General features: G+C 42.4%; 1 protein-coding gene and 1 long non-coding RNA gene across 7 annotated transcripts in view; one reads left to right on the forward strand and one right to left on the reverse strand.

Annotated features, from left to right (window-relative positions):
* The window catches only part of SP3 (Sp3 transcription factor), a 36779-nt gene extending 33346 nt beyond the window's left edge, over window positions 1–3433 (reverse strand). The window contains exons 1-3 of the mRNA XM_048870417.2: window positions 1972–3433; window positions 1551–1675; window positions 1269–1376 (exon numbers count right to left, since the gene is read on the reverse strand). Of these exons, the coding sequence (XP_048726374.1) occupies window positions 1269–1376; window positions 1551–1675; window positions 1972–1978 (240 nt within the window). The 5' untranslated portion in view covers window positions 1979–3433. The remainder of the gene's footprint in view (window positions 1–1268; window positions 1377–1550; window positions 1676–1971) is intronic.
* Window positions 1670–17087, forward strand: LOC125645202 (uncharacterized). 6 transcript variants are annotated; one of them, XR_012664377.1, is made up of 3 exons: window positions 1670–1963; window positions 9626–9752; window positions 12072–17087. It is a non-coding gene; the product is annotated as an uncharacterized LOC125645202 (long non-coding RNA). The 6 variants fall into 6 exon arrangements; XR_012664378.1 differs by having other exon boundaries at window positions 1670–1959; XR_007359241.2 differs by lacking the exon at window positions 1670–1963 and having other exon boundaries at window positions 8828–9752; window positions 12072–12177; window positions 13743–17087.
* The last annotated feature ends 9064 nt before the right edge of the window (window positions 17088–26151 follow it).

The following is a 26151-nucleotide window of genomic DNA, read 5'->3' on the forward strand; positions in this document are numbered from 1 at the left end:
CTTTTGAAATATATACATGACAACACCAAACTATTAAAAATTAACTCTTTAACGTTTAGATAATTTAATAAAATCTTGATAGCATTATTGTATTGTTACCAAGTCTTTTTAAAAACCTAGCAAACCCATTTACCCATGTAGTGTGTATTATTCCCTAATGACTGGAAAGATGTACTTAAACACACTATTATTTATTTTACATCAATGCCAGTCCTGAGTAACTCTCCTTACCTATGATAATAGATGTCATATGTCAATTTAGAATGTACAACTTCTGAAGCAGATATTTCTTACTATACATAAAAAAATCAAAAAACTTAATAATCAAAAACACAATCACTAATTTGCTTCGACCAATTAAAAAATAAAAATAAAAAACTATAAAGTCTCCACCAGCATCTTGCTATTTAGATAAACAGCAGAAGGTGTTATAGGGATGCCTTTCTAATCTAAAAAAGAAAAGGAGTACTTGTGGCACCTTAGAGACTAACCAATTTATTTGAGCATGAGCTTTCGTGAGCTACTGCTCACTTCATCAGATGATGAGCTCAGGAAAGCTCATGCTCAAATAAATTGGTTAGTCTCTAAGGTGCCACAAGTACTCCTTTTCTTTTTGCGAATACAGACTAACACGGCTGTTCCTCTGAAACCTTTCTAATCTACAATCTCATCCAGCTCATCAAGACTCTTTTCAGAACAAGCAGCACCAGAGAGATATGGGTACAAACTTGGTCTATAACTGAGTGCATAACTGCACCTAGGAGAAGTGTTCCTATAGGCAGCTAGTTTCCAGTGCTCTGATCATTTCTACACAGCCATTTTAGTCTGAAACTGCATCCTCCCTTTCAGCCAGCCTTCATTTTGTGGTATTGTTCAGTGAAAGGTTCCAGGCTGACAGCTCGAGAAGGGGTTGGCTATGATCAGGTGTAGGGGAGATTCCTCTCTGTTTTGTGGGGAGGAGAGGGCGGAATTGTGCTGGTCTCTTGGGGGGGGGTTGGATTTCCCGCCTCCCCCCGTTTAAAATAGGAGAACGCGCCACTTTCAGAGACGAGGCGGGGTAGTTACCCTCCCGCCTCCCCCAGGGCGCCCAGCTCCTCCGGGAGAGGCAGGGGAGCCTGGGGACCCCTCGCTTGGCAGGTCGGCCCTGCCATCGTCCCTCCCCCGGGCGGGCAGTGCCGTGTGTCCCGTCCCTCCCCCCAGGCGGGCGGGCTGGCTGCGCGCTCTCTCCCCCCGGCAGGCCGTGCGAGCGCGGCGGGGCGGGCACTTACCGCTCCGGCAGAGTGAGCGGCGGCGGCGGCCTCATCCTCCTCCGGCGACGGCGGGCCGATCTTGCTGCAGGTGGCCGCCAACAGAGCGAGCGGTGACGGCTGAGTGTCCTACCCACAGTGGGCGGGTTCAAAGAGAGAAAGTGGGTGGCGGTTAGTGCGGGGCAGCGGCTCGGGCTCCCGTCCTCACACTCGCACACAGGAAGCGGCGGCACCGGCTCCCGCGCTCGCTCCCAACGTGTCACCCGGGGGGAAGGGAGGGGGCCCGGCCGGGCCTGCGCTTACCTGGGGGGTGGCCGCCCCGGCGGAGGCCGAGGCAGCGCCGTTGCCGTGCTGGAGATAGTCGCTGTGGCTGCTGCTGTCCACGTCTAAGGCAGCCATTTCCTCTTGTTTCACGGGCTTCTCGGGAGCTGCGGGCGAGCGGGGAGGGGGAGGGGAGAGTCACTGACGGGAGAGATCACCCCCTCCCTTCCCCCCTAACCCCAGCGCTCCCCCCGCCCTCCCGCACGGAGCCCTCCTCCTCCTCCTCCTCCTCCCCGCGCTGCTGCCCCTGCCCCTCTTCTCCCTCCTCCCCCTGCTCCTCCTGCTGCTCTCAGTGTCGCTCTCGCCTCGCTCACACGCAGACGCGCCAGGGCCGGAGGGGAGCGCAGGGCCGGACCAGGAGCGGCAGGGAGCCCCGCTGGCGGCTCGCTCTGTGCGTACGTACCGGTCATGGTGTGAGTGCGAGCGGCTGGCTGGGCGGGAGGCAGGCTGGCTGGCTCGCACACAGGCCCCGCCGGCTGGGGCTAGGCGGCTGCCGCCGGGGACATGCTTATTGTGCTCACGGGCTGAAGCGGCGGCGGCGGCCCGAGCCCACTCCGGGTTTTTTTTCTTATTTTGATTGACGGTGCGGGAAAGCCGAAAGGTGGGGCTTGCAGCGGGAGAGGGGGCCCGGCCGACACCACCACCGCCCGCCCGTCAGTCCGGAACTCCCGCCTTCCCGCTCTCGCAGGCTCCCATTGGCTGCGCTGCGCCAGCACCGCCGCTCTCACTGGCCGCCCTGCCTGTCGCTCTTCCGTTCGGGGCGGGGGGCATGCCGAGGTGGCTTCCTGTTTGCCTGGGTTTGTGTGAGAAACAATGAGCGGGCTCCTCGGAGAGCTTTCGGCGGCTGGGCCCTCAGCCTGCTCTGGCCCCCGGGAGCGCCCAGCGCCGCTCAGGGGATATTTCTGGGTTAGCCTGCGGGCAGCGCTCCCCGAGCCTGGCCCGTGCTCCCTCGGGGCTGGGGGCTCCTGACGGCCTCACACCCTTGGAGCCCGCGCTCCGGGCAGGCGACTCCAGCTGCTGCTGCCTCCCCTAAGGCTGCGCGCTCGGTGCGGGGAGTTGACAGGCCCAGGTTCCAGCCGGCTGCCTTCCCCGCGGGGCTGGGGCGGGGGAGCTTTTCGTGGGAGACGTTTCCGCTCTCCCGCAGCAGGGTTTGAAATCTCCCTCGTTCTCGTTGTCACTCACAGCTTGTGACAGCAGCTCCCATGAGGCGGCGCCTTACAAAAAACCCACGAAGAAGTTAGTGCGGTTGAAATGCAGCAGGGGCTTTGTTTCCACGGGAGTGGATTCATTTAATAGGGTACAGATTCCTAACGTGGCAGTAATACACGTTTTAAAATGGCTGGGCCTAAGCAGACAAGCCCTGTCTGTACAGTTCCTCTTTGTTGTAGCATTCGAACTCCATGATGGTGTGTTATAAATGCTTCACTTGCTCAGGCTTCCCTTAAAAGCCTAAAGATATGATCCCAAATGATTACTGAATCTCTAAAGCAACTGCATTTCATATTTTACCTCAAAGCCAAGACAGATTTCACAGCAGAGTTAGTCACACTAGGCATACCTTACATCCTGAGTTTGCTACTGCAAATTGTGCATCTTTTGACAAATCCACCTCTGGTTGACACCTCAGATCTAAGTCCAGAAGGGTCCATCTGCAGTACTTGAGGCTTGCTGATCTGTTGCTTCTGTTAAATACAACTCATTCAAAACGTCTTCTGAATAAGATTTAATATTTGTATGGAAAGTTGTACGTTGAGCATGATAAAATGTTAAATGTTTAGTGTTCTCTTTGAGGTCACTAAAGCAAGTGCATATAGAAGCACTGGGTTATGTTCTGCTTGTTCTGCCTAAATCCTTTGTCAACATTGCTTACCTAAGAGGAACTCCTGAGGCTGTTCATGTACCATTCCTGATATGTCAACTGCAATGCAACATAACAGGCTTATTCTTTTTAGAAATCTTAAGATCATAAACTCAGGGAATGTATAAGGATATGCCGGCATATGTGTTGTTGTTAATGCTTAGCTCTTGATTACACATCAGGAGTCATAGGTATTTGATATGGAAGGTGGACACCTCAATGCATCATCTCCCCACCACATATAAATTCTTCCTAGAGGGAACACACTGCCTAGAAGGCTAACAAAACAGTGGTATACACCAGGAGGCCCAAAACTGTTCTTGGGTTCTAGGCTTTGACATAATGTAAACCACAGAGACTTACCCTGAAGATACACTGCTGTGTACACAGCAGTGACCTAGAATCTCTGCATTTAGTTTCTAAAGGTCATACTGAGAATCCCTGAAAAATTGAGGCTAATAGCAAGACCAGAAACCTGGTCAGAATCTTGAGACATGGAGTATATGTACGCTGCAGCAAAACACCCACAGCTGGCCAGTGTCAACTGGCTCAGGCTGTAGGGCTAGAAAAATCGCAGTGTAGACGTTTGGGCTGCAGCAGTGTAGACATACCCTATATCTTTCTTTTAAATGGGCCCCAACCTCATTTCCTTGCAGATCTTAGCCATCTTTCCTACTGGGAGGCTTAACCTCTATAGTAGTTTCTACTCAGAACACAGGAAACCTATGAGATAAACTTAAATCAGAAAATAGCCTGATCTTTTCCCATCTCCACCTTCCCTGTCAATGAACATTTCCAGAAATATTTCCAGTCTTAACTGTCCTCACTTAGTTATCATGCTGAGAATTCCTTCTGTAGTTTTATCCTAAGTGTTTTACCAATAAGCAGTTAAACTCCCAAAACCATTTTTCACAATTCATTTTTCTTAAGTGCTGAAAAAACCTTTTCCATTTTGGAATTTCTGTTTTTGTTTTGATTTTGATTTTTCTGTTGGTATTTCATCCTGGAATCTGTTATTGGGAAGCTAAACAATACATCTAATATATAGTTAGCTGGTTAAGATGATTTGGAGTTTATAATTTTTATAGCTTATGAACACAACATTCTGGAAATGTGAGTTGAAATTGTGAGGAAAATTCACACTAATGCTGACATACGAGACTTGGAGTTGAGCAGTTTGTATGTCTATACTTATAGACAGTGTTCAGCTACAGTTTGTCAGCACATGATGCCCTCTTTCAAACTATAAATATTTTTTGTAGTGTAGACAGTGTACACTCTTATATCCTTGACAGGACCTGAATTTCTAATTTAAGACACAAGCCAAAGGAGGAAAAGTGCCAGACCTATTTAGGTATTCTGTATATCAGTGATTCTCAACCAGAGGTACACGTACCCCTGGGGGTACTCGGAAGCCTTCCAAGGCGGTACATCAACTCATCTAGATATTTTGCTATTTTTACTACAGACTACGTAAAAAACATTAGGAAAGTCAGTACAAACTAAAATTTCATACAGACAATATGCTATACAATGAAATGTATGTACAATATTTGTATTCCAATTCATGTATTTTATAATTACTAATTAAAAATAAGTAAGCAACTTTTCAAAAATAGTGTGCTTTGACACTTTTGTATTTTTATGTCTGATTTGGTAAGCAAGTAGTTTTTAAGTGAGATGAAACTTGGGGGTATGCAAGACAAATCAGACTCCTGAAAGGGGTACAGTAGTCTGGAAAGGTTGAGAACCACTGCTATATATCATAAGGCATTTTAAAAAAAGGAGAACAAGTCCAACTTTTCTCCCTTTACAGGTCACCTCTAATTTATATAATGTTCCAGTTATGACTTGTTACATAGTACTTGAATAATTTCTGCTGTTTAGAATATTCTTGTGTTGTTTTACCTGTCCTTAGCTTATACTTACTGTATTTGTTGATATTGAATTGTTACCCACCTTCTGCATATGGTGCTAGTTTACTCAAGTCATTTAATTCTTCCTTTATATTGACTGTTCCTCCCTCCAGTTTTGTATTATCAGTTTATTGTATGCTCTTTCATTCATGATCCCAATGCTGATGGTCTAATCTTTCCATCCCAAAGTGTGTTTCATTCTAGTTCTGATATTTAGGATCCTGGCCCTGCAATCAGATCCATGCAGGTGAACCTCTGAAGTTAGGGTCCACCCACATACCGTAGATCCAATTGCAGGATCAGGGGGCCAAACTTAGTATTTGGTTAACACACTGTAAATTAGTTGTTCGCATCAAAATATTTGCTTAAATCCAAAATAAATGACGACTATATCTTCTGCTGATCAACGGTGTCACTTGGTCAAGGAATTCTTTTGCACTTGAAGATAGGAATGATCACCCTCTTGAGAATCCATGTCAGCTTTCTTTAGGTAACCAAATTATTCCTCATAGTCTATTTCTAGTTAACATTCCTAGTATCTTCCCTAACCCAGAAGTCCAACTTCCTTTGGGATAACAGCAAGTGAGTGATGCAGTAGACATTATTTACTATGTTTACCTAATAGAGTAAGGATTGGAGTCCATTAGATAAAAACTGGCTTCATAACACTGGTTAGAAAGTGGCTACAGACTGTAATTTAACATGCATATCATAGTTCTCAGAGACTCCGATCCTGATTGAGCCCTCATTATACGAGATGCTATACAAATGAAAGATCAGCACAGAGCTGGCTAGGGGCTTGCCACAGGAAACAGTATTCGGTCCAGTTTTTTGACAAACAAACAAAAAAGTCTGCAAACTAAATCCTGGTCAGGTAAAAGTGTTATTAATGGCAGGCTTTTTGCTGCCATTTTGCTGATGGGACTATTGATTCTAGGCAAGTTACTTGTCCTACTCATTATGAAAATTGTATATTTGTTCATGCTGTTTTTCATGCTTGATTTAGTACTAGTCAAACTTATTTGTAAGCTACTTTTTATTTTACCTAACTTAAAACTACTTTTCTAGACCTTCTTCTTTCCCCACTACCACAGTGCTTATTTTCCTGCTTCTTTTACAAGAGACTTCTTTTCCCTTTGTTCTTTCAAATTATTTTGTTTTCTCACAGTATCAGTCTTCACATCCTCTCCTTACTTGAGCCCAAAAGCCAAACTATCATCAACTATCCAAACTCTAATTGGAATATTCCCTTATCAATCATGTTCAGTCCTAGGGTGGAGCTCCCTCAGCTTCTCTTCTGACCATTTAAAGAGTGGAAGTAGCTTTTTCTATTAGAGAAAGTAAAACTACTGGGACACTGCAGAGGTATACAAAAAAAAAAATCAGGTAAAAAGGAGGACTGGTAATATTAAAGGATAAATAAGTGTTAAAAGGAGGGTTAGTTGAGAAATGAAAGGAAAGTTGCAAAGAAATGTGTGAAGTGTCTTTAAAAAAGGCCTGAAAGGAAAGAAATTGCAAGGGTGGGCGGGGGAGAATCTATTGATAATAAACAACTATTATTAAAATTCTAAGTATTTTCTATAATGGTCACATCAGGAGATGACAAATTTCAAGGCAAAAAAAAAAAAAAGAGAAAGAAACAAGGAAACCAGGATCACAAAAGAAAAAGTTCTCTAGCTAATTCTAATATCTTAAACAAATTTACATAGCCAGAACAGTCCAGGAAGTGGCAATGAGATATGCAACATAATTTATAGACTGACTTTCCCCTAAAGAGTCAAATGCATTACATGCTATGAGCCTGATTCATTGAAGACATAGGGAGTGCAAATTGCACCCCCAGGACTGAAGGGGCTGCTGTGGTCTAAGAGGGGGATTCACTGTCAGAGAAGGGTAGGTAGAGTTTCCACCCCAGCTTCCCGAGGGCAGCTATGAATTGTAATCTGGATTCCACAGGAATCAAGCCAGCAGTGGTTACCCGGCAGATGCAGTGAGTCAGCATGTACTCCAGACAACTTGGCCATAACCAGTTAAGCTAGTGCCTCTATTTTCGGGCTGTTTATGGCCAAATGCAGGCCCCCTACAATAGGCTGGGTAGATTTTCTGCAAATGGGTTACACCAACACAGGAGAAAGCAGATGTAACTGAGGGCTGAATAAAGTCCTATATCTATGTAATCTCATTCCATACCTTGGAAATACATGCATTTCTAGGGTGAATGTAGCAGCTCTTTTAGCAAGAGTTCAGGACAGGAAGTGAAGAATATACATTGTTGAACTAAAGAGGAAGTTTAGAAAGGTCAAATTTAATTACATAAGATGGAATATGGGCAGAACACTAAAATACCTCCACTTTTGCAGAAGTGTCACTTCAAAGGAATGTCCTGCCCCCTTGTAATTTAAGCTTCATCAAATCTATAGCTCCTACAGCAGCACAGTGAGCATGCTAGAACATCAGCTCAGTATGAACTCAAATGGAAGAGTACCACTTAACATGACTTCCAATACGAAGCCATACAACTCTTCTGTCTAAAAGTACTTTCTGTTTAAAAAAATACCTGCTCAATTCAAAGTTTGGGGACATCCATGTTATGTTATACCTCATTGAAGGTGTGTGCATGGCATGCAGTATCCTAGAATACAACTAGGTAAGATGAGAAAGAAAAAAATTTGAAGATGGCATGTGTTCTGTGTCACTAGGGAAGCTGACATCCCGGGTCTCTTACTTTTGAAGGCTAGGAGTTAAGATGAAGTTGAAGAATCAGTAGGGGTTCAATTCAATAAGTCATCTTAAATCACACAGCTTTGACGAAAGGGTGAAAAGGCAGAAATAAGTCTTGTGCCTGAAGAAGTTACTCAGAGCAGGAAGGTCCAGATACCACACAGAGACACTTTTTTTCAAATCCTGTCATTTTCCATCGTGTATTTCAGTCCGTTGTTTAATATTATAATAAAATTTGGAGGACCATGCGTTCTTTTGTGTTTAAGTGCCAAGCACATTGTCAGCATAACTAAAAACAAAGCAGTAACATAGGTCAGAGGCAAACTTATTAAACTTGTTAGAGCCCAACTCCATCCTGATTTTCAGTCCTTCCTCCTACCAGCAATTTTCTTTTGGTTGTAGTAAACGAGAAAGAGCCTTTAGCTGCTATTTTCTAAATATTCTCCCCTTTCCTTCTACATTAGATGGGGGGGTTATTTGCATAACAAAGTTGGAGTACCAGTTTCAAAGAGATGGTGGGGTGACTGTAGAGGCCTCCTGAAGCCAGCAAGTAGTAGTTTGAGCCAGCTGCATGACCAACAGTTTGGCAACCTGATCCAAAGCCCATTGAAAATGGATAGGTTTCAGAGTAGCAGCTGTGTTAGTCTGTATCCGTAAAAAGAAAAGGATTACTTGTGACACCTTAGAGACTAACAAATTTATTAGAGCATAAGCTTTTGTGAGCTACAGCTCACTTCATTGTAGCTCACAAAAGCTTATGCTCTAATAAATTTGTTAGTCTCTAAGGTGCCACAAGTACTCCTTTTCTTTTTATGAAAATGGATAGGAATCCTTCAATTGACTTCAGTAACCTTGAGATCTGGTTCTGGCTGAGGAAGTCACAAAAAGGATCCCTCTGCTGGTTTGAGTCAACAGGGAGGGCTGTTAGTCAGGAACATAACATTGGTACCCAGAAGACAACCACGGATCCAGTGATAAGTTGCTGTTTGAGCAGGAAATTTGCAACCAGTGAGCAGAGTTGAGTTTCAGGCAGTACTTTGGGTCAGGGACTATCTTTCTGTTGTGTTTCTACAGCATCTAGCACACTGGGGTCCTGGGTGCCACAGTAATTCAGATAATAATCATAATATTGAAAGGTCAGAAAAGCACTACCTTAGTATTCAGGCTGCCATGAGTCTCTAGGTACTTGGACACCCCCCCATCCTAGAATTATCTGAGAGTCAGAAGGCAGTCCAGGGAAGTGGCCTGGTAAATACAGCTCATGAAGGAGCTCTGTCTGCCAGGAAAATCCCAGTCAAGGTAATGGAACTTCAGAGGCTCTTTTGCTTTAAAGGACAATTGCCTTTTAGAAGGGTAGATTGCTGTTCTGAATGGAGAAGGCAGTTGTGAAAGTACTAACCTCTATCTCTTGCTAGCCAACAAGGGCCATGGCTAACTATTAGCAAGTAGGTCAAGGAGAACTCTAGCATTTGGAGGAAGCCACTGGCAAGATTGGCCCATGTCTCAAGTGGGTAGCCGTACAGTTGATTAAGAACACCATTTTTTCCATTTGATCCATTCAGACTCAATGAGGGGCTGGCCAGGAGGAAGGAAAAAATTAAAGTCCACTAAGCCCCAGGAAATTAGCAAACCAGAATGAGAAGATGGAATTGCATCAGTTCCTGAGATACTATCTGCATTTGGCTGGAGGTCAGTGTGGGGTATCCCATGTGGAAATAACATGAAAGTCATCAGGAGAATAGCTATCTAAGACATGTATCCAGACACTAGTGCACACAGTACTACATTGTTTCACAAAGGAGATTTTGACCCTTAGCCAGCATAAGTGACAGATCTTCAAAGAGCAGGACCTTCAGAGACTCTGTGATTCAGACTCTATATATTGTAAATAAAGGGACTGTCTATCATCTGGGACATTGTTTCAGCCCCTGGCAGTTCACTATTCCTTAGTGTTTTAAAACAGTTGAGTCAGGGCAAGTTTTGTTCCTTTTTACTTAGTAGTTTCTTTTTTACTAAGGAGAAGTAACTATTCAAAGTTGAGTTTTCAATTTACATTTTCATTTTTTATTCATCCTGTTGCCTGGCTTTTGATTCTGTATTCATACATGTAAATAAAGAGTACATTAGCTATTTTCCTCTACAATTTGAACAGCTTTATTATTTAATTAGTAGACAGAATAAGTTACCAAAGTAACATTATCAGGTAATGCAAAGCAGCAATTTGTTTTCTACAAAGAGAAAGTAGTCTTATACTCCTTTCACTTTCTGGACAAAGCAAGAACATTTTTATTGGTGGTAGGGAGAAAAAAACCTGTACTTTTCACAGGTGAGATCACAGAAGTCAGGATATTACCCATTCATTTCACCTTGTAATCTCCATTTTACTAAATTAACAAATCTAATTTTTCTAACTTCCTAGAAGTTAACCTCTGGGCCCCTTATTATCCACGTTGCTTTCTCTGTACTTCTTCAATTTGTACCCTCCAATATTATCAGAATGGACTGTATTCTTAATAGGACCTGATCCTACAAACTACCAGGCACAACATGTACTGTTGCAAATGAATATACACCAGGTAAAGTGTTTGCTGGAAAAGGTCCGTAATAGTGGCTCCCATTGTCAACAGTGTACATCAGACGATCCTTCTATCCTCCACATAAGAACAGCATAGGAATAAAAAAATAGTGGAGACTTACCTGCTGGAAAAATGCATCTCTTGTTATTTTACATAGAGTCTGGCAAACCTCTTGTTTCCTCTCCATTTCTTCACTTTATAATTAGAAAAGTTTTTTATGTTAAGTGATATTGATTCCATGAAAAGAATTTAAACCCTCTCAATCATGAAAGCAGACGAGCCCTTCCTCTGCTAGAAAATACCAGTGAAATGGTCCCACATGACAAAAGAAAACACATTAAAAGGAGAATTCAATAAGTAGGTGCCAGGAAGGGGTGAAATCTGAAAGTAAAACAAGCCTAACATTTCTAGCAGGAAAAGATTAAACAGTAAGTTTCTAGGAGTTTTAAATACTTTGCAATGGAATTTAGTATGCAATAGGTACTGTAAGAAAAAAAGTTAGGGTTTTTTTGTTATACACATGTATATTGCTACACTGGAGTGAAACACTCAAATGAGGGCCAGCCACGCACATGACATGGCCTCCATTTTAAAAGTCCAGCTTTTCAAATCCACAACATGGTGCTGGAAGAGACTGGGTTGTGGGGGCAAAGGTAAAAACCTGAGTTTACCAATCAACTGGAGACTTTTCTTTGATTATTTGAATAAACTAGTTAACTCTCAAACTGATGTCTCTTGTAGAATCATTGGATTACCTCATTTCTCCTCCCAAACACTAATAATACTGAAAGTTGTGCATGATGCCCTAGGTGTGAGCTTAGTAGACATTTTTACAGCTGCTTCTCTTATGTGTTTTTTCCCTGCCATTTATAAATTCCATCGTTCTGTGAATTTTCCTATCTGTATGGAACAGTGAACTGAGGGTCTCAGTTTCTATCCAATATCAACTACAGTTCCTTTTCTTGAACAGTTCCTTGGAGCTTGTGACCCTTTAGGCCCTGATCTTGCAAATTGATCTGTACAGGTGCAGAGATCCACCCGTGTGGAGCAGCTTGCAGGTTTAGGGCCTTAATGTATAAACCTTTTGCTATTTTCACTACTACTTTCTTCATTACTTTTCTTTTTAAAGTGAGTAGGAAAGGGGATGGGTTTTGTGCCTTTTTTTGCTTCTTTGTGATCTATAAAGTAGGCTGAAAGGGTTGGGGAGGTTGAGTTGGGGGAGAAGATAAGGATTTTTCAAAAAAAAAATGGAAGATACATGGTAATTCATATGTCTACCATGTTTTTCCTGCAAAATAGTGACAGCCAGGTTTACGATCACCACAAATACCAAGAAATACCTGACAGACGTTGGCAAGTTCAGTTGACTGTGTAAAACACTGGGGTCTGTCAAAGTTAAATATGTGGTAATAAAAACAGCTCTCTTACTTAGAAACAACTAGGAGGAAAATACAACATCCTTCTACTCCCTCACTTCAGGACTGAAAATATCACATCTGAGAGACTTAAACCAACAACAAAACTTCACACTGACCTTGGTAATGTAAAACTCTAATGGAATTTAAAAAACCTAGCCAACCTCAGGCCTTCCGTGTGCATTGTTTATTAAAATAATATAATAAAAACACAACCTCTCCCCTATCACTTCTGAAGATCACCATTGACTGTTGCTCATGCTACTTCTCAGACCATGCGCCAGTTTACTCCCAGTCATTTTAAACTGGTCCTATTCCAGCATTATTTGCCAGCCTTCGCAGTATAATATCACTCTCAAATGTCTGTACTTTGCACATGTCCTTCTATTCCTGAAAATTAATAGGAGTTAGAATAATTCTGTATTATTTTCTAAAAATATTTTTCAATGTCTTGAGGGCCAGGTAATATCTAGATTATTGAAGTGCTACCAAAACAACAACACTCTTCCTAGGACTATGATGTCCGTTAATTGCAAATTAAGGGTGAAATCCTGGTCCAATTGACTTCTATGGTAGAACTCCCAGAGACTTCAATGGGGACAGGATTTCATCTCAGAACCCAGATCCCACAAACACTTTTGCACATGCTGAACTCTGTTCATGCAAGTAATCAAAGTCAATGGGACTACTTGAGTGTTTAAAGTTAAGCATTGGCATGAATGTTTGCAGGATCAGGACACATTTTCAATATAGCCTTTATTCCATAATTCTAAAGGCTGATTTTCAATAGCATAAATTGCACTTAAGAAGATTGGGAATCCTGCACATAAACTGCCTTGTACAAAATTTGACCTTTAACATTGGGTATGTTTCCCTAGAATGGTTTAATCTATCTATGGGTATAGTTGGGGAGGGGCAGGGCTGGTGTTGCACCCCAAACTGCAAGAATTTGCCCTTCCCCAATGAGCCCCATTAGCCTGAATGGAACTGCCCCTCCAAATATTGAAATCAAACTGAAACTATCCTTTCCTCCGCCCCCTTACCCTCCCCCCCAAAGAAGTTAGTGCTCTTTATTTTTTGTGCACATGCCACAAGTTTTTTTTCTGTCAGATTTTTAGTCTATAAAACTGTCTGATTCAGAATATGGCAGGAGGTTTGTTTGTGTTTTTTAAAGAGAGAAGAAAAATCTTTGAAATCAGCCATCTTTTCAAAGTAGCCTTATCCTACAATATGCTAAGAATGGGTGAAGCTTGGCCAGACTTTTGAGATCCTGTTCTTAAATAATTCCTGATTTCATATACCCGATAAGATGAAACCAAGATGGCAGGAATGACAAAAGTTCTATCAAAATCAGCCACAGTTGCAGGAAATTTAGAGGTCTGGGATGTTCTCATCATATCCTAACTGATGATTCCTAGCCAGTGGTCTAGAGGAAGGGGGGGGAGGGGGGGAAATTCCAAGATCCCTGTTTCCCAGGGAATGCGGACAATTCTTTCTTGCTCTCAAGTCTCACAATTAGTTTAATATTGTTTATGTTAGCAAGACTCACTGTAGTTAAACATCTAATCCCATTTGTAATCTGGCATACTATTCACGTCCAAGGACCCTATCATCCTCTGCAAGAGAGATTCCTACACAGCAATGTACAACTGTGCCCATCTTAGTTTCCTATGATTTTTTCCATGCAGAGTTGGGTTTGCCCATAATGAAGATGTAGCAGAAGCGGAACAGCTCAGACTCTCTGGGATGGACTCAGCCCTTAGAATGCGGCGGTTGTTACAGCATGGTGGAGTGGGTAACCCAGCCTTCCCACTCCTGGGCTCCATCAGGAAGTCCTCCATAAGGTCATCATACACAGTGACCTCCCCTTTAACTCCCAGCCCTGGGAACAGACAAAAGCAGCTCAGACTCCCAGAACTGCTACAGCAAGGTATGGGCAGGGATAAAACACCCAGAACATCACCATGCTGGACCTCTACTCCTGTAGGGTGCTGTTTGAAGGCTTCTCTGGCCCCTCCCATGCTTTAAACTCTAGGATTTAGAGGCTGTCCCATTCTTCACGGGGCAGCATGTGTCCCTTGGAACCAGTGCTCTGCTGAGCTATCAGAAGTGACTCCTAGAGAGATGCAGTAGTCATGCACTTTTGAAACCTGGGAGTGAGGCAGTCTCCTGTCTTGGATGGCAGCTCCAAAGGTACCAATGCTATCAAGGGATGGAAATTCTTTGAGGAGATGGGCATTTGGGAGTGGGAGTGTGGGACTTTAAGGATGGGAGTGTTTGAGTAATTTCAGTTATAGCACATTATCACTGTGTATTTGAGTTGCTGTCTGGGAACTGACAGGTCTGTTTATTTTAGTGCATTTTCTGAAAGTTTTCAAGGGTTCCCAGGATGGCTGCTCTTTTATTACAGCTTGTGTTAACCTAAATAAAAGACACTAGCCTGCTTCTTTGTCATCAGGTTCCAACACAGGTCAGAACTAACAGGTGCTTTTCAACTCCAATTAGAAGTGTGTCCCTCTATGATGTTCTCCGTTCTACCTGGGATTCCAGAAGGGAAACTGTGAGAAATGCACGATCAAGACTGCACGCTGAAAACTTAGATTATGTACTTCAATGTACTTTAATGCTTGCTTTTTGTTATATCCATTTCTTTCCTCTTCTTGAGTCAGGGCATGTTTGATGGGGTGACTGATTTTGTTTAGTTAATTTCTGCAGGCTTGCTTTGCCTTCAAGTGCTTACACGGAGGAACTGTCTTAACTATTGCACTTCAGTATTCACAGTCTCTTCTGGATGGCTCTGCCTTTTTTTCCCCTTTGCTATCCACAGTAACTTATCTTTCATCTACAACTATCTTCTACACTGTACACTTCAGACCCTCCTGTGCTTGGCATGCTCACCTCTCTAAAAATATCATCCATTTACTTTTTATTCTCTTAACGTTGTGTAGCAAGGAAAGTTGGCTCTCAAGATCAGCAATCTTGCTTCTAGCTGCTCAGGAAATAAATGCACATACATACATTCCCTTGGATGCCAGCCCCATATCTACCACTCCTCTGATTCACAGTCCTTCATACCCTACACAAAAGAAAGAAATAATGAAAGAAATTGGCAGCCAAATCCCATTATTTCTCCCTACTTCTGAAAAGATTAATTATAAGAAAAAGAGAAGTGTCCATTTTTGACAGTGCAACAGAAGTTAGGTATTGTGTGGCGTTATTGCCCCTCTTGCTGTGATACATGTATGATGTTAGTCTGAGATGCTTTTATGAATTTTGATTGTTTTTCTTTAATCTTTTGTTGCGGAGAGAAGAAGAATAATGATCTGGCATGAAGAGGAATCTCCATGCCTCTAAGCAATGACATTAAGTTACAATCTTCTAAACCAGCTACATTTTGTAATTTTATGGAAAAATAAATATCCATCCTTTTCCACGTATTGCAGCTGTCTTTCCCTGGTTTTTAAAACCAGTCTAAAATAAGTTAGAAGAATAGGCCTCTATTTCTACTCTGTCATTCAACAGTTAAGGGTATAAGAAATTATAGTCAATGCTCTTGTTGAATAGTAGATATATAATTTAACAAATGAACTTTCATTTTAACCCATTTTATGTTAAATACTACCATAAAACCATAGATATTTAGCAGTATTACATTTTTTTAGTGACACTAAGGTTAGTCACTGGAGCTATTATATTCTCAGATAAATGATAATCACTCTAGTATTATTACTGGAAAGACAAACACACATAATAAAATTAGTCAATTAAATCTGCAAGTTAATTTTATGCAGGAGGAAACAATGCATTTTCTGAAGTGCTTCTTTCTTCCAAGGAACTAAGGCCCCAGGTCAGTGGTACCTCAGCATGGACTTAAAAGTTAAACACATGCTTAAGTGCTCTCCTGAATTGGTTCTCTAGTCTCCAGTAATGTTGTCAATAGTGAAGCAGGCAATGCTAGATCACTTCATTCACTTATTTGCAAGAAATGAAAAAGCACCGCTCAGAAGTGGCTTTCAAAAAGTCAGATATAAAACCATTTCTTGGGTTTCTAAGTGTGCCACAAAACCTTGTCAGCTGCCTTTTTTGTTGCTTTTGAGGAAAAGTAACTTACCATTAAGAAGAATTTATGGTACTAGCTGACTTCTGAAAAATCAACTCAGCCAGATATTGCTCTGGACAAATGGAAATCAATAAGAATTAAAAATGTTAATAGAATATTTCTCACAGGCAGGCCAATGGAGCTGATTGTAGCACTTTGTTTAGCACGCATCAAAAAATTGGAAGCCAGGATGATAATGAGCTGAGCCCTGTTCATTTCTTCCATTTTCTCATTGAACCAACCATCATTTGTCCAAATTCAGTTTGGTCATCAGTATAAATACTCAGCCAAGAAACACAGAAAACATTTCAATAGACATCCGAAACTGAGTCTAGGCCAGCGTTTCCTAGGGAAAGGTGATTAAACTTGTAGAGCATCTCACATCTCCTGTTGTAATTTTATATAAAATTTCAGATGTATTGTATGGAGGTACAAATCTGAGCGCTTCCAACTGCTGAAAACACAGCCATCTTCACTGTTGCAACTAACCCTGCTTGAAGACAATTACAGCTTGCAAGATGAAGTATTCTCATCTCTCATGACATATTACTATTGAACAAGACCAACACTTCAGATCTCCAGCAGTGTTTATTATCAAAGCAATGACCTAAGATTTCAAACTACCATAGTATCTGAGCACCTGACACCCATAATGGATTTTATCCTCCAAACACTCATGTGAGGTAGGGAGGGTATTATCCCCATTTCACAGATGGGAAACTGAAGCACAGGGGAGGATGAAGGGGCTTGTCCCAGGTCACACAGGAAGTTTTGTGACAACCCAAGTCTCTCAAGTCCCAGTCCAGAACTCACTAGATCATCCTTCCTGATCCACTGAGAAACACCATAGTTAACACACGTTAATAGAGGAGTTGTACTTCCATTGTTATTTGGTTATTTATGTTTAATAAAATACATTTCAAAATAAACTTAATACTCTGTTTCACCTGTCAGTGAATGTTTCTGCTACATCCCTGGTTAGAGGGCCTACACCAGATAAAGAAATAAAAAATGGTAAGGCATGGAATTAACTCAGAATTAACTCCCTGCAAATTCATTCAGAACACACATGCCTATTTCAACCTACCTCTGTCCCTTTACAGTTTTAGGGAAACATTTTCCCTTCTTGTTGGAGATTTTTTACATTAACACACTTTCACCATTTGAAATGTAATGTAACCGTGAGGGCAATATAAAATGCATTTTGCATTCTCTGCAAAGAAAAAATGAAGAGGGCCAGGTCAATGATGGGATTCCCTATGTTAGCATTGACAGAACCTAAACAGATTTAAGAGCAATTTCATGTATTTGCATTCTGGGTTACTCAGAAAAAGAGCTAAAAGGAAAAGTTGATTGAGAAGCCCATGCCCACCAATAGTCAGAGTGGTTTTGAGATTCTACTGGGGACTGAACATCAGTTGTTGAGGGCTGATGAAGTTTGCAAAATCCACCATAAACCCCTCCACCATCCCAATTTTTTTTCTTTTGTAGCCTAATGTCATTATCTACTGTATTTATAGAGTGCTTATCACTTTAGTGGCTAGATGCTGTGATACTCTATAACATGGAGTATTAAATAGTAGCCTTTTGGGGCTATTTTGATAATTAATGGTGGTGCCTTGGAAGTAGCTGCAGATTATTTTGAGGTTCTTTTTTTTGGCGGGGTGGGTGTTGCACAGTACTTTAAAAAAACTTGTTTAAACCCCACCTTTACAATATTAGTAATTGTTTCCTTGTGGGATAGCGCTTTGCTCTCAATCATCTCCTGATGGTTTTCAATTCTAGCCACCCGCCCATCTAAGTTGTTAATTCTCTCTGACATTTTCCTGCATCTTTCTTCAAGAGAAGAAAGAGGACATTGAAGCATATCGTGCCGAGTCTCAAGCCGTTCCCGAATTGATCCATCATGGCTTAGGCTGGCAAGAGGGCAACACGCCTCAGAGACAGAACATGACAGAATTTGTTGAGGAATCTTTGAGCCAGCAGCATGCTGCTTGAAAAGTCTTTTTCTTTCAGACATGTTCTTGCCTTCATTACCAAATATAGAACCTATTCTTTCAACTGATACTACTTTCTCCACATGCGGTATCAAATGGTGGGAAAAGGTAATGCTGAAAAAATACCTAAGATACGCTGTCAAGTATGGTACATGAGTAGATCATAAGCTCCGCTAGAGCCTGATCCTGCAACCACATGAACAGTAACTTACTCATCCGAGTAGTCCCACCGACTTCAATGGCATTCCTCAAATGAATAGAGTTACTCACATATGTACATGGTTACAGGATTGGGCCCTTAGAATAAAGGCTTTTCATGGCAAGGACTCTTTTTACACATTCAGTGTAGCAGCACCAAGCACAGCAGACTTTTAAAGATGTACAAGCATTTATATATAAAATTCGTGAAAGTACATTAGATGGAATTATTTGTAACAACAAAGTATAATTAATAACAAAGATTTAAAAATCCCCATCACCTACGGCGCATTTGGTCCTCCCATAAACTACACACACAACTGCCAGTAGCTGTCATGGAACCTCCTTGTTCCTATACTGTAGGGCGGTGGCTCTCAACCTTTCCAGACTACTGTACCCCTTTCAGGAGTCTGATTTGTCTTGCGTACCCCCAAGTTTCACCTCACTTAAAAACCACTTGCTTACAAAATCAGATATAAAAATACAAAAGTATCACTGCACACTATTACTGAAAAATTGCTTTCTCATTTATACCGTATAATTATAAAATAAAATCAATTGGAATATAAATATTGTACTTACATTTCAGTGCATAGTATATAGAACAGTATAAATAAGTCGTATGAAATTTTAGTTTGTACTGACTTCGCTAGTGCTTTTTATGTAGCTTGTTGTAAAACTAGGCAAATATCTAGATGAGTGGATGTACCCCCTGGAATACTTCTGCACACCTCCAGGAATACACATACCCTTGGTTGAGAACCACTGCTGTAGGGAAACAGAATCACAGTCTCTTCTCCCATGTGAGCACCAAACACTCTGCACTGTCACACAGCAGCCTCTCTTTCTATTTCCTTTCTGTGTTGTTTGTCTTTAGCTTAGAGGTGGGCAAACTGATATGGCCCGCGGGACCGTCCTGCCCGGCCCTTGAGCTCCCAGCCAGGGAGGCTAGCCCCCGGCCCCTCCCCTGCCTCCCCCGCCCACACGGGCGGCTCCGGCCTGGCGGCAGGGCTGCAAGCTCCTGCTGCGCTGAGCTGCATGGTAAGGGGGTGGGGGAGTTGGATAAGAGGTAGGGGGTGGTTGGGGACAGGGAGTGGTTGAATAGGTGTGGGAGGCCTGTCGGGGGCGGGGGTGTGGATAGGGGGTTGGGGCAGTCAGGGAGCGGGGGGGGGGTGGGCAGATGGGGGTGGGGTCCCGGGGGGGCAGTTTGGAGCGTGGGGTCCCAGGTGGCAGTGGTCAGGGGACAAGGAGCAGGGGGGATTGGATGGGTTGGGAGGGAGGCAGTTAGGGGGCAGGAGCCAGGCTGTTTGCGGAGGCACCGCCTTTCCTACCTGGGCCTCCATACACTTTTGCACCCTGATGTGGTTCTCGGCCCAAAAAGTTTGCCCACCCCTGCTCTACACCAAGCCACTTTAGTAGTGTTAGTAGGTTATCGGTACATGCCTTGGGCAAGTTCACTCCCCCAAGAAGTGCACAAATAGCCTGGTGCTGTACATTGTGGCATAGCTTAGTGCTTTCAGAGGATGGCATATTAGCTTTTAAATTTAAGATGAAACTATTGTATAAAAACAATTTTGGGAGTGTTCATGCAATGTATCCTTCCACCATGAAAAATATTTCCTAGGAAAAGGATCAGAAGAGTAGGGAAAAAGTGAAAGTCTCACTCACTCATATAAGATTTCCTGAATTGTTAAGATCCCTTTTCTCTCTTTCTGTGCCCCGGAAACCAGGCTGCCATTTTAGCAGCATTTTGTGCCCCCAAAGCCATGTCAATATCATTTTTTATTATAAAAAGAAATCAACAGTTCCCAGTTTAATCCTTACCCTAGGCACTCAGTTTAGAGTGCTGAAGGCCCACAGACTGCCACTGAAAGAGACAGAGAGCTTAAAATTGTCATTTTCTCTTTTGGCCCTTCCCTGTCAGTTTCCCTGCTTCTCTTCACATCTTTCCCCCAGACTCCCTTTAAAATAGGAACAAACAGCAAATCCTCTCCCCACTCCCCTCCCCAGCCATTTGACGTAATGGCCATACGGCTTCACGTCCATTTCAGCGATGATGTCCCAGTTGTGTACCATTAGGAATCGGGAGCACAGCAATGACACCATCAAAAAGGCTCAATAAAGTAGTGGCTTTAGGCAACTGGCACCCACAACCACATTCAACTGTGTTCTCCAACCTCCCGACATAGGACTTTTCTCCCCTTATATTCTCTACTCTCCCCTTCCATTCTGTACAGTTTCCCTTTCTCCCAGCTCTTCCTCCTGTTCTTGTGCAGTCTCCACCTGTTATTTTTCTTTTCATTTGTTTCTTTGTGCAGGCAGGAGAGCAGCAAAGCGAAACTTCTTAGAATTTTGCTGTTGGTGCTCAGACCAGATAGTGCTTCAAAATCCACAATTCCAGTCCGTTTCACCTTGCTGCTTCCAGTACATGATGCATTCATGTTAAGGCTCTCCATTCCATAAGAAACAAAGATCTTTGAAAAAAATATACTATTGGTCATAACGTACAAAATGTATGCTTGCATAAACCCATGCATAGTAAAGTCCATATTTATCCTTGTTCACTTGAATATTAAAAAAGAGTTACGAAGAGAGCCAATCAGCCCATCTCAAAATTTCTCAGATATACATAGAATGATATGCAACATTATGGTTTTCACCATACCGAAAGAGTAGCTATTTATGATGCTAAAAGTATTCAGGCTAAAAGTAAACAATGAAACAAGAATGTATAAGAGCGAAGTCTACATAAGTGAGCAGTGGGTCACAGAGATCCATTGCCAAAGGGTCCCCTGTTCTTTGCAAACAACTTTCACCTCCGCCCTGACACTCACTACACCAAACATGTGTCTTACAGGCTATTTATACATAAAGAGTAACATATCTACAGAAAGCTCATAACTTATCAAGATTCAGAGTCATTGTGAAATATATGTATGGGTAATTTTTAAGGAATTACATGTTTATATTGAAAATATGCTTTAAGGCAGCGATACTCAGACCTCTGTGGTTCAGGAGCCAAATTAGTGATCAACATTATCTAAAAGAGACATAGTAGTGTGAATTCATTGTTTCCTTTACTTTTTATATATATATATATATATATATATATATATATATATATATATTATTCTCACAGCAAAATGACTAACCAAGTATTATTTTATCAATTACAATTGGTTAATAACATAGTAAAAGCATCCTGATTAATAATTAAATCACACTATTTTAATATGTGCTGCAAAGAGCCATAGGGGACACATTAAAGAGCCACTTCTGGCTCACAAACCTCAGTCTGAGTATCACTGCTTTAAGGACTTGGTCCCCAGGAGGTAATATGTCTCTGTGATGACCCATTCAAGCAAGAGGAAGTTGTCAACCCTCCCTAGTAGCTAGCAACGTAATGCAAGGTTCTATTGTCTACCCTTGCCACTTCCCAGAACAGTCAATGGAAAACCATGAGACACAATTGCAAACTACTGAAACAGCGTGGAGGTGAAAAGGAATGTTACGGCAGGCAGGAGATCACCCTGGTTAGGAATAAAGACAGTTTCAGTATAACAGAGCGTAGGGAAAGGCACTTTGGATCCATTCACTGAGGAAACCCCTTGAGGAGCAGAGGGCTTTCAAGTACTTTTGGATCCTAGCTCTTATGAAACCAACCAGCTCTGCAACAGATTGAACTTTAGGAGGAAAAACCTGCTATATTAGAGTGGAAAGATAGCTATTGGTAAATGTAGACCCAGGTTTGCATTTTATGATTTTGTTTTGAGTTGTAACCATCTGGTTCCATCGCTTTCTCTCACTTCTAGTTAAATCTTTATTCTTTCTTAAATAAACTTACTTTCATTTTATCAAAGTGCTCACAAGTGCTGTGGGCTTTACAGGAGCAGTGGCTTACAAGAAAACTGGCAACCTGGGATACGCTGCACCTTTGGGTGCAGAGGATCTACAATTTCTGTGAGACGCTAGTATCATGGACTAGATATCACAGAGGAACAAGCTAAGGGAACTATTATTAATATACAAGGGAAAGTTAGGGCTGGCTTAGCCCAGAGGAGAGTGCTTGAGTGGCTGAAGGGCTGGCAGCAACAGGGAGCTGACACCCAGCTATCACAAGCAAGACTCCCTCTCACCAGAGGCAGAGGTAACAAAGGGACTCCCAGTCCACAGATACCCCAAGAACCATCACAGCGTGCGTCTCCTGTGTAACATGAATGCTGTATGAACTGTGCCTAACAAAATGGCCACTGTACCTAGAGGGAGGCAGGCTCCTTAGAAATAGAAAGGTAAAGATAAAGAAAAGGAGTCGTCATAATCACATAGCAATACATACATAGACCAATACCTGCTGGTGTTTTGGGCCTTTTTTTTTTTTCAAGCCAGCACTTAAAATCTGCAGGGAGAGGTGGCTATGCTGCTCAGCTGAATAGAGGAAAAAGCGAAGGAAAGGAAGACAAGCAAACCATCAATCTCTTTACAGCTTGAGCACTGAAGATCTGGCCACACTTGTATGAGAAACAGCACTTGAAGCATTACTGTGCTAGTGTTTTTCAGACACAGATCCAAGATGCATTCACACACCAAGCTATCTTTGCTGAAACAGCATTTTGCACACATTCATTCTATTATTCCTCTGCTGACACTTTGGTCACATAACTTGAAGGCTGATGAATTAAAAAGAAAAACACTGACACTATAATCCTAGAAGTAGAGATGCTAGATCTAGTTAAGGTGACTATCACACCCTTGCATGAACCAAAAATCCAACATATCTTCATTTTACATCCTTGACCCACTAATATTACAGCATGCCTCTCTCAAAGCTTCGCTACGAACCATTTCTTCGCCTAGTTCTCTGATTCAGATGCCTAGAGGCACAACATATGTTTGTTACAACCAGAGAACAATAGTAGGTCAAAATATCACAGAGATAAAAAAGGAGAATCAAAAATATTTTGACTCATGAAAGTCAAAATAAAAAAAATATTTAAATGGCTTGATTTTAGGCATTAACAGTTATAAAGATATTATATTTTACTCAATTGTAAATCACTCCAAAAATAAAACAGCATATCTTTATAAGTAGCTATTAGAAAGAGTACATAGTTTGCACTGACAACAATAAAACCACAAGATCTTTAGAATCTTCCCTTTTACCCAGCTGGCAAGCCAAAGTCTCTTCTACCCATTGAAGAATGGTCTTTATCCCCACCCCCTTCAAACAGGTTTACAAACAAACACAAAAATGCATTTGAATACCTGCAGGTATATCTGCTTCAGTAACATATAGTAGTTTGGTAGCAAACGTACCTATTTTAAACACTATAGGTCAATCTTAGGCCCCACTCACGTGGCACAAGAGGGATCTTCCCAGCTAGGAATTCTCTTTGCATAGAACAGTGGTTAATTTTTACATACCATGACCCTGTACAACAGAAAATAGCTTCAAGACCCCTATCTAGCCACAAAGAAAAGGAGGGTGGTGGTCAAAGATGCTCCCCTCCCCGGACCTATTTGCAACCCCGTAGGTTGAGAACCCACACCACCCCCAGCACAGAGATAGTGTCAGGGGCAGGAGGAAGAGTGGCCAGCTCTCACTCTATCCTTACAGGCACACTGATTCCTTGGGCTCAGAGCTAGCCAGATGAGCCCTGAGGCCCCTCCCCTTCAGATGGACCCAGCACATACCAGGCACAGCTGAGGACTAAGGTCTAGTCTCCTTTGTTTTTTGTTCCCTTCCTTCACTCCACATTGTTCCATGGTTATATGCTTGGCTGGCTCTTTTCTTAGGTCTCTTATGTAAAAAAATAAGTTATTCAAATCCTTCCTCTCACAAGCACCTTCATTTCCTCCTTCCGCTCAGCTCAAGTTCCCTCCTCTCTCTTCCTTCTCAAATCCCTCCCCACACACAATTATTTCCCCAGTCTCCCCACTCTCTTACTAGCTTCTCTTTGCCTCCCCAGGGGAGATGAAAGGGACCTATTTCCCCCCTTACATGATTAGAAATGGGTGAATCATCTTAATCTCTCAGGTCTCTTCCTCCAGGGAGAGGCTGACTGGGGTGGGAACTTGTTTCTGCTCAATGGAGACTCTGCGATCTGCATGAAGAATTGTGCTGCTTCTGCTGTAACATACCCATGGTCTGCAAATGTCTAGTGCTTCCCCTCCTTCACAATCATTGTGACCTCTTAGTTCTTTCTCCAATCCCATCACTGAGAAGGGTTCACCAGAATCCCAGTCTTGATCTGTGCCTCACAGCTACTGCAGCCACTCAGCGGCTTCATTCCTACTTGCTCTAAACAGCTGTTCATTGGGATGGGTGGAGCTGTCAAATTATAGTTCCAGCTAATTATCAGGGACCCTGGAAGAAACTACTAAAGAACTGCAGTATCTGGCCCAGATCAGATCTGCCAACCAGCTTTCTGTATGAGGAAAGATCAAGCCTATTCCCCCACACTCAATAATGTAGCTCCTGCCCACCTACCCCTACCCTGGTGTAGGCTAAGCCCAGACCACATGCCTGGCTTAGCCTACATTGGGTGGGGGCTGTCTGGGCAGGAGCTACACTATGCCTGGCTGGAACATACTTAGAGTCCAGTTCCACAGATTGTATGTTCAATGGGCAAAGACTGTATCTTCCTCTCCACTTGGAAAGTACTGTACTTAGCACAGTTTGGGGCACAGCCAGAATAGAAGTAATTAATAAACACAGCTGGTCTCTGAACACAAACTGGGTTTCCCTGGCCAGAGTACGTAGGGATCTTTTTCCTCCCTAGGAAACAGGCTAACTAAACTGCTATGCATTCCCCTATCTCTACTAGTCTAGAGCATGTTTCTACAATGCTGTTAGAACAGGGTTAATAAAGAACCCTCGCACACCTGCCAGGGGCACACAGCAATACCCATCTTAAACTGTGTGGTTGCTAGCACAGTTACAACCATAATGTTATGAGAGCAAAAACAGGGGGTGCACTTAGCCTGTCCTTGGTGGTGTGCCCTGCTGGCACGTCTTTGCTCCATCCAAACACTTAGGCTTTCATTAATGAACAAGTTTCTAGCCCCTACAGTTATGATGAAAAGATTCTGAATTTGAACTAACGCACTACTGTCTTTCAGAGTCTACACTGATACAAACAAAACCCTCTCTTAGGGTAGGGATCTGCCCAGACCCCCTGCTACATACTCAGGCAGCTAGCCTAAGCCACCACCCGTGCTACCCACCTACCCTGCTATTTTTAACACAGTAGCTCCAGCAGACCTAATGTGGTCTGTCTATGCAAGTTGGGAATCACACCTCCCAGCTCAAATGTAGACATATCCTTAGGGTGTCAAATGCCCCCCTCTTCACTCAATGGTGTATTATTGCTATACTAGATCACTAACTCGAGTCTACAAGAGAAAGTATCTTGTGTTTAAATAAAATGAGATAACACAGTCCCATAAATAGAAGAGTTATGCCTAATTGGACCTGTGTGGGATGACTGATCACAGAGATTTATCAGACAACCATATCAGTAGGTCACAAAGCTGCCAGAACAATAGTTGATTCTTTTTTATGTCTTCCTATTTATCAAATTCTTTTCCAAAGTTCTTTCATTGTTTTCCCATTCTGTGTTTTTTCCTCCTCCCCAGCTCTGGCTGGTATTTACAGAAGTTTTACTGCTCCTTTGTCTAACTTTCTTTATTCTGTATTTTGTTGCTGTCACTCCTAACAGCCTTTCCACTGAAAAGCCTTTTCTTTCATTTTGATATATTATATTAGTGAGATAGGCAGGAAAGGATAGACTGTTTGTGTGGGCC

Source organism: Caretta caretta, chromosome 11 (genome assembly GCF_965140235.1).
Source record: "Caretta caretta isolate rCarCar2 chromosome 11, rCarCar1.hap1, whole genome shotgun sequence".
Lineage (NCBI taxonomy): Eukaryota > Metazoa > Chordata > Testudines > Cheloniidae > Caretta > Caretta caretta.